Source organism: Nicotiana tabacum, chromosome 4 (assembly GCF_000715075.1).
Source record: "Nicotiana tabacum cultivar K326 chromosome 4, ASM71507v2, whole genome shotgun sequence".
Classification (NCBI taxonomy): Eukaryota; Viridiplantae; Streptophyta; class Magnoliopsida; order Solanales; family Solanaceae; genus Nicotiana; species Nicotiana tabacum.
In genome coordinates, this window is record NC_134083.1 from 47660042 (window position 1) to 47669366 (window position 9325).

The 9325-nt window shown below is 34.7% G+C and overlaps 2 protein-coding genes and 1 pseudogene across 2 annotated transcripts; all 3 read right to left on the reverse strand.

Moving 5' to 3' along the window:
* Nucleotides 1-421: 421 nt before the first annotated feature.
* On the reverse strand, nt 422-1405 carry LOC142179900 (uncharacterized). Its single transcript, XM_075250791.1, has one exon. The coding sequence runs from the start codon at nt 1403-1405 to the stop codon at nt 422-424; it is 984 nt and encodes a 327-aa protein (XP_075106892.1).
* Nucleotides 1406-3611: 2206 nt separating this feature from the next.
* LOC107782545 (kunitz trypsin inhibitor 5) lies at nt 3612-4571 on the reverse strand. Its single transcript, XM_016603426.2, has one exon. It carries the CDS (start codon nt 4489-4491, stop codon nt 3883-3885), a length of 609 nt encoding a protein of 202 aa, XP_016458912.1. The 5' UTR covers nt 4492-4571; the 3' UTR covers nt 3612-3882.
* A 3672-nt stretch (nt 4572-8243) lies between these two features.
* Nucleotides 8244-8438, reverse strand: LOC142180526 (18S ribosomal RNA; annotated as a pseudogene).
* Nucleotides 8439-9325: the final 887 nt, after the last annotated feature.

Genomic DNA, 9325 nt, shown 5'->3' on the forward strand with positions numbered 1-9325 from the left:
TAGAGTCCATTATTTTCTCTATCAATCCCCATTACTTTGCCATTGTAAAGTCTCCGAAACACACAAAAGTTAGGGAAGAAAGTGACCTTGCACAGCAATTCCTTGGTTAGCTTTGAAACTGAAAGAAAATTAAATTTGAAATCTGGCACGTGCAACACATTGGTGATTTTATGACTTCCTAGTAACACCGTACTTCCTGCACTAGATATAGATAACTTATTTCCAGTTGGTACTTGCACTCTACTGCTGTGACTCTTTTCTAAGCTTCTTATGTCTTCTAGTAATTCCTTGCAGGGTGTAATGTGGTGTGATGCTCCTGAGTCTATTATCCATTCACAATTATAAGTCTGGGAAAGTAATGTAACAGTATCTGCCATCATGTTCGAGATGCAATCACCTGGTGGAGGTTTGTTAAGCAAGCTCATGAGTTGTGAATACTCTTCCTGAGTAAAAATATGTCCCTGCACCTGATCCTCTGTTGCTGCACTGTTGATTCTTGGCTTATAGCCTCCTCCAGTCTGTGTTCTGCTGCTAGACTGCCTAAGAGCTCCACCAGATTGACTACCTTTCTTCTTACTTTTAAAGTCTGGGGGTACCCTACAATCTTATAGCAATTTTCCTTCAAGTGGCCTTTATAGCCACAATATTCACATATCATCCCTGGTCTTCTTGGTCTGAACCCTTGCGTTTTTCCTGCTAGCATAGTTAATGGATCTTTGTGAGTATCCACAACACCAAGCGATCTCTGGCTCTCTTCCTGTATGACAATAGCATAAACTTTATTTACTGTCACCACTGGTCTCCTAGCAAGTATATTGCTTCTTACGTTGTTGTAACTTTCATTCAATCCCATAAGAAATTGCAGCAAACATTGTGACTTCAAGAGTTCAATAGACGGCCTCGCTTCCTCACAATCACAGCACAATAAAAGAGCCAACACATCCAATTCGTCCCATAGATCCTTCATTTTCGTGTAGTAACTCGTTACTGAGTCTGTTCCTTGCCGCATTGTTGTTATCTTAGTCCAGAAATGATAAATTCTCGTCATATTTGAGCGATCAAATCTCTCCTGAAAATCATTCCACGCTTTCCTCGCATCTGATGCATAGACAATACTTGGCATTAATTCATTCGAAACAATGCTTCCTATCCATGATAACACTATTGCGTTGCATTTTTCCCATTGTTCAACCAATTCCCCTTTGTACCTAGCTTTTACACACGATCCATCCACAAAACCTAGTTTGCTCTTTCCTCGCAAGGCCAATTTTATTGCTCTGCTCCACAGGGCATAATTTTCTGGCCCTGTGAACTTGATTGGAATTAAAACCAGCCCTTTAGTGTCTCCAGCTTGAAGGTATAATGGATGATTGTGATCAAGTGAACTTACTTCATTTTTCGCCATATCCGCCTCTTCCAGCTCGAAATCGTTCTAATTCAGTCGGAGCTTTACGCTGGAGTTCACGCCTCACGACCGCCGCTCTGATACCATATTAAATTGAGGATTAATTCTATGAATCTTAGTTAATTTACATAAATGAGAAGCTAGGGCTCATCTATGGCGAAAGAATATTCTGGAATTTAGAAAGGGAATAATGAAGAAGAAGATCTGGTTTTTCTCTTGCATTACAAAGATACAAGTCTGCAGACTTTATACAAATATCTTGGTGGAGTCGCGTGCACATCATGTGCTGCTCACTAACCAACTCACTAACGGCGTTAACTAACTACACTAACCGTAATTAACTAATATAACCGACTAACTAATCTTTACTCTGTTTTAATAATATTCCCTTTAGCAATACCAACGAAGAAACAGAAAAAATATGGAAAAAGGGAGGGAGTGGAATTCACAATCTGTAGAACCTGTATGTTTTGTGGGGACGGATCAAGTGGGTTTAGAACCTCATTATTATTTTATTTCCAAAAAAATTCTTGAACGTTTTTTTTTAATTCTTCGAAACATCACTAGGAAATAAAATCAAAAACCACAAGCATGGAGAATATTATCAAAGGGATATTATGGTCATTTAAACTATAGTCCTTTGCGCCAAATTGTTGTGGACTTTTTAGTTGCAATGAAAAGCCGCCTCAAGTTTTCAACTCAAAAGATTGGAAATATTTTACTACTAGTACTTCTTTATCATCTTTTGTTTTGTTGTTCCTTGACAGATTACTGTTGACATAGGTGAGTATGTACGATTCAAATAAAATAACTATAACAATAATTACACTTTAATTCTAAACAAGTTAGGATCCACAGTATGAAACTATGAATCGTCGTTCGTTTCATATCAATATATCATCATCGTTACCAAAATAAACTAAGTTTGTAAGTGTGTATATATATATATATATATATATATATATATAATAGTAAAAATAATAGTGGAAGTTCTCTACCAAGTCTAAAACATACTCCCAACTAGTACATATCACATAAATGGATTTTTCTCTTCCACTGTGTCTTATATTTAGCTAAGTCTATATTGATTCTAAGGATTTGTAGGCTTTTGAGGTAACTTTTCCTAGTGCGGGCTTGCTCACATTGCCGGTTCAAAACCCTCATAAAAGCTAGACTGGCAATAAGATTAAAACTTGTCAATTCATGATGAATCCGGCTGATCGGTCCAAAAACAATTAGAAAATGCGTTGATAGTTTAGGAAAAGAGCTGTGAAGAAAGGCATTCTATCATTTTATTGTTATCCCACTGACAATGGAGCGCACCTTGGTCGATTCAGGCCAGGGATGAGCAATCAGATGCCCTTTTCCACTACGATTACATCTGATTTGGAAAACCAGAGGAGCTACTGCAAGATGTAAGTGCCGACTCCAAGATGAGCTATCCGATTTCTACTCTGTTTCCTCTATGCCGACACTACACTACTATAGGACAAAAGATGCGACTGCATCTGTTTTGATACATTTGGCACGGTGGATATAACCTAAATTAACATGGAATTTAAGTTTTGTGTACCGGTAATATATACATTTTTCACACTATCAGATAAGTTGATTTATAACACGTAATTTCTAGAAAACCAAGTAACAACCTGCTATAGGTTAAATTGCAGACATTGATAGATTTTTTTATTTTTTTTTTTGTAAACTTTTTAATTATATATAACAAAATTTTTCTTACATGGATCTTAAGTTTTTTGCATTAATAGTATAAATAATTTAATAACAAATAACTTATTAGAGCAAACTAAAGCTTTATAATCTGGATTCTGGTGTATCTATTAAAGTCTTCACACAATCCTTACTGTCCCGTCCCTTTTTCCTTTAACCCTCTTATGTAATTGTAAAAATATAAGTAACCAAAAATTACTCTTCGTAGCAAGTCAAATATGCATGATAACGTACAGAAAAAATAAAATAGTAACAATTTGATAACCTTGATTTTTAATCAATTCAATAGAGAAAGGAAATTAGGATAATAATAAATCAAAATAACAAAAAGGTGAACTACAGGAAATATATTGGGCAAAATCAAAATTGGTTGGTAGGCCGAAATTAATTATATTCGCTAGCCAAAAAATGTATATATATAAATATTCATTTTGTCGTCCATTATCTTATCTTTGGAAGCGGCTAAAAATTTACATTTCTTAAATATATATCAATCATTTATTCATGTGGATTAAATGACAAATCAAATGAAACACATCCTGCATAACATGCATACGGCCCACGCCAATAAATTATAACATCAGGGCTTGCTATTATTTTGGCTATATATGTTATCTATGAATATCTTAGTAGAGGCAAACCTAGCTTATAATTATGCGTTCACCTAATTCTAATAGCTTTTGCTCATATAAGTTCACATCTGTTATAAATATTTAATTAAGAAAAATCTTGAGTCCGCCCTCTGTATGCTAAGCCTTTTGGAATAAAATCTTGAAAACCGGACGATTGACAGCCAAACGCCTCGATCCATTATTCGCTGGTGCAATACCAATATACCCACACAACAATCTTGGACAAATAAAAGAACACCCTGTAGCTCTTGGACAATACTGTAACGCATAGGCATCTTCATACTTCTGAATAGTAAACAAACTTGTGGCCGTGCCATTTTCAGACCCACCCTTAATTCCGCCAGTGGTCACAAACCCATCTTCAATTTTCCAAACAGTGGTTTTATTGCAAATAGACACGTATCTTGGTGCTGCAAATTTGATATTTATGTCTTCATTTTCGTCAATTACTAGCCCTGAACTTGAATTCACCATTAAGAATTTTAAAGGAAGGCCTTTGCTCTGAACATTTTGTGCTTGAAAAACGTCGAGCGGGCAGCTCCCGTTTTCGCCTTTCGCTAGCGTTAGTCCACCGCCGTTTGCGCCGGTGGTTGCCGGCAAAATGTAGTAGCTGTAACCTGGACGGACTTCTTGTTTATTAGTATCAAGAACTGGTTCAGCTTTTACCTGGAATAAGGCAAAAAAGAGGAGGCAAGAAAGCAATAAAATCCTTGATATGATCTTCATTTTTAAGGATATGGTTAATGCATGAAATATTTGGGGCCAAGTGTTTATATATTTATAGAAGCCGATGTTGAAATGTATGGCATATGTGATCGTTTTGAGTTTTGCTTTTCAAACTTTTGGAAAAATGAGAGCCTAATTTTCGTTAAAGTATGCCATATGGGTAGAGAAAAGTCAAAACATTGAAATTTAATTTACCACGTTTTGAATTTCTTGTAAAGTTAGGCATTCCGTATGGAGAACTACATTTGAATGGTTTTATCACCGAAAGAAATAAGTGCAAACGTCTAGATTAGCTTAGACAATAATCTGTTGTGCTTATGAATTGTCAACCAATAGAATGAGATAAATTGGAAAACCTGTCTGTAAAATTTCTTGACTTTTAGTCGATTGAATCAGAAGGTAAAAGATGAGGGCGCGGGGCTAGTACTAGTACGCAATTATAGATGGTGATATTTTAAAATATATCACGTTGTTATAAAATAAAAGCAACTTAGTAAAATATGAACAAGATATGTTATTATGAAATAAAAGCAATTTAGTAAAACATGAACAAGAAATGGAGATAGAGAGAAGGAAGAGATTTTCTTCTTCAATTGTGTGTATTTTCTTATCTATTACAAGGTCTTTATATAGGCATGAAAAATGAAAAAAAAATATGTCATTGAATATGTCATTAAGCATAGAAATATGTCATTAAGCATTTGAAAAGATCATGGAGGAAGAGTAGACATCCACCATAATTTGATTTTTCTTATAACACTCCCCATTGGATGTCCATAGATAATGTGCCTCGTTAAAACCTTATTAGGAAAAAACCCTATAGGAAAAAAAAATCCTAGTGAAGGAAAAAGAGTACACATGTTTAGTAATCCGCCTTTTGGTTGCCTCATTAAAAATCTTGCAAGGAAAACCCAGTGGGATAAAATCTTATAAGGGAAAAAGAGTACAACGCGTATTAACTCCCCCTGATGAGAGCATCAATTCACGTCCTTGAGCCTTCGCATCCCAATCTTGTACACTAGTTTCTTGAAGGTTGACGTCGGTAGAGATTTGGTGAACAGATTAGCCGTATTATCACTTGAATGGATTTGTTACACATTGATATCACCATTCTTTTGAAGATCATGTGTGAAAAATAACTTTGGTGAAATTTGCTTTGTCCTATCCCCTTTATAAATCCTCCCTTCAATTGGGCTATGCATGATGCATTGTCTTCATACAAAATTGTGGGTAGTTTGTCACATTTCAAACCACATTTGTCTCGAATAAGGTGTATTATAGACCTCAATCATACACATTCTCGACTTGTTTCATGAATAGCAATTATCTCAGCATGAATTGATGAAGTAGCCACGATTGATTGCTTAGTCGATCGCCAAGATATGGTAGTGCCTCCATATGTAAACACATAGCCTGTTTGAGATCGAGCCTTGTGTGGGTCATATAGATACCCAGCATCGGCATAACCAATAAGATCGGGACTATAATCATTGCCATAAAATAATCTCATATCGGTAGTCCCTTTTAGATACCGCAATATATGTTTGATTCCATTCCAATGTCTCCTTGTAGGAGCAGAGCTATATCTTGTTAAGACATTAACTGAAAAAGTTATGTCAGACCTTGTAATGTTAGAAAGATATATTAATGCACCAATTGCACTAAGATATGGTACGTCAGGACCAATACGCTCTTCATTATTTTCATGAGGTCGGAATGGATGTACTTTATCCATATATAATCGCTTTAAAATCATTTTGGTGTATCCTGATTGATGGACAAAAATTCCATCTTTCATATACTCAATTTGTAGACCAAGACAAAATTCTGTCTTTTCAAGATCTTTCATTTCAAATTCTTTCTTTAAATAGTCTACTGCTTTAGGAAGTTCTACTGCTTTAGGAAGCTCCCTATGAGTTCCAATGATATTTAAATCATCAACGTACACGGTGATTATAATAAATTTAGATCCGGATCTTTTTATAAAGATACAAGGATAAATTAAATCCTTCTTGTACCCTTCTTTTAACAGGTACTCACTCAAGCGACTATACCACATGCGCCCTAATTGTTTCAATCCGTATAAGAATTTTTGAAACTTTATTTAATAAATTTCTTGGAAACCTTAATATGCTTCAGAACAATTTAAATCCTTCAATGATTTCCATTATACGCATATCACATTTTTCTTGTATTGCCAGATTAAAACCTGAAATGGCGACATCCACCACAGGAGAACGTGTCTCTATATAATCAATGTAAGGATATTTACAAATTTTCTAGTGACACAAGTCGTTTTTATGTTTATCGACTTGACCTTTTTTTTTTGCACAAGAACGCATTTATACCTGGCTTTATACTTTCAGGTGTTGGGACTATCCGTCCAACTTCATATTTTTCAGGTGAAATCAATTTTCATTGCGTATTTTTTATTTGGCCAATCATTTATCTGTCCAAATTTCATGATAGATTTGAACTCAAGATCCTCGTCAATATTAATAATATTGAGCGCTACATTATATTAACAATATCGTCGACGATCATTTTATATCGATTCTACTATTATCCAATAAAGACATAACTTATTGCGATCTCTTTCTTATTATTTTCAGGTACTTGAGCTTTTCCCATGAGGCCTTATGAAGTGTTATGTCGTGGTGCTCTTCTAGAGCACTTGCCTCCTTATTATGACCATCTTGAACATTTGCTCCTCTCCTTTTTCAAGGAGTTTTATCTTTGGAACCGATTAGTCTATTATGCTTCATGCATGCCATAGACTCTATTCATTATGAACTTTATTTTATTTGGAGCATTAGCAGCTGAATATGATATTTAACTTTGGGTCAGCAAATACGTCTGGCAATATTTTGCAAATGAATTATCCCTTGAACTTCAAGTTCACATTTTCTCATACGAGGATCTAGATGTACTAAAATTCATTACATGCATTACTTTTTCAGCTACCCATTTTCTCCCCCTATTGTTGGGATCACCGACACATATCCCTAGCCTTATTTGAGGATCCATCTTTGTATATTGTGGTGGAACAATTAAATCATATAGCACGTTCATATTTCTAGATGGAAATTATTTGGTTACTGACCCTGAACCGATTTTGATAGGGAGAACTTATCTTAATTTGGTTAGATGCATACAAGTGTTGTTGTATATTAAATAATACATCACATACTAAATTTTATTTTGGCAATTTTATTTTCATAACTAATGGTTTAGCTATAATTGGAGGCATATAATTTCTGCTAAACCAACTTGGATTTAAACCAGTATTATCAAGATAAATAATCATAATTTATATTTTGGAACTGTGCTATAATAATTTGAGCAATCAGTCTTGCAAAAACCAAACTGCAAGTTGATAACAAATGCACATGTGACCAAAGAATAGATGCATCTATTAAAATCATATAATAGTAAACGGTCGACATGGCAGGTGACTGGGCCCATATATTTATCACATTTTATTAGTTCCAGAAATCAAAGGATTCAATCCCAACTTTAACTGATATATCATGAGAATAAGCAGCACAAGAGAATTCTTGAAAAATCTAATATTTCTTCAATATATGTCAATGTAATTCTCAATTAATTTTTCGCATTATAATTGAACTGAGCTGGTCAACCGGTCATGCCAACTAATATTTGTTTTAGTAAACCTCTAGTTTACTTGTGACATATGATTCCATCATCATGCTTATATTTGTGTAGTACAACTAGAAAGAAAATCGGCCAGTGTGGCTGATCATCCTCTCGGACCAGCTACTGATCATCGCCTTGGTAAGCTATTGCCTCACCAATTAGCTAATCAGACGCGAGCCCCTCCTCGGGCGGATTCCTCCTTTTGCTCCTCAGCTTACGGGGTATTAGCAGCCGTTTCTAGCTGTTGTTCTCCTCCCAAGGGCAGGTTCTTACGCGTTACTCACCCGTCCGCCACTGGACGGAAAGATCCATTAGATAATGAACTGTTGGTTCTAAGCCATCTCTGACGATTAATCAATCTTTCATATTTATCCGTTATGATTATAGAAATATGAAAATATTCCTTTCATTTATAGTCTCAATATGCCAACCACTTTGACTTATACATTTGAAACTCAAAAAGTTTCTTTTGAGACTTTACAATATCAATATCGTGAATACTTTTATTCATTCGGGTAGTAACAAATTAATTTTTCCGGAGCTCTTAACAACTTTTGTACTACAAGATCTTTTGTCACACCATTCATATAGTAAATGTCTCCTGCATGGAGAAAATTATATCATAATAAATTGTCATTGTCAAAATCATCATAAGCAAAGTCATTTTTTTTTGCTTTAATTTTGCCTTTAATAACCTTCTATAAGGCACAACAAAATATATTTTTTTGGCGTATCACATGTACGCGACCAATGACATATTCATGTAACCACACAATAATATTTATTCTCTTTATTTCACTCAAACCTCCCTCAAAGGTGAGTTGTGTGGTATTCATCCAATCATGCATTGCATGTCTTTATTCATTACTTTTATAACATATTACAACATTCACCTTTAGAAATGGGTCTGCATTCTCAATGCTTATCACAAGTCACATTCTCTTCAATGAATGTATCATAATCAGCGGCGTGCTTTATTATTTTGCATACCAATTTGATGGTAAACATTGCCTTCACATTTTGAAGAACTATTATTATTGTGAAGGCAATATTTACCTCTTGAGTTAAACTATTCATAATGTCATTTGGATATAATTCTCAACATTAGACTTTCGTTTACTCAAATCAGCTAAGTAATTAGTGTCAAACAGATATATGAAAATATAAAATAATATTA

What these genes read in the sequence shown, in the direction of transcription:
- LOC142179900 (XM_075250791.1), bottom strand. Translation starts at nt 1,405, where the DNA reads ATGGCGAAAAATGAAGTAAGTTCACTTGATCACAATCATCCATTATAC.
- LOC107782545 (XM_016603426.2), bottom strand. Translation starts at nt 4,491, where the DNA reads ATGAAGATCATATCAAGGATTTTATTGCTTTCTTGCCTCCTCTTTTTT.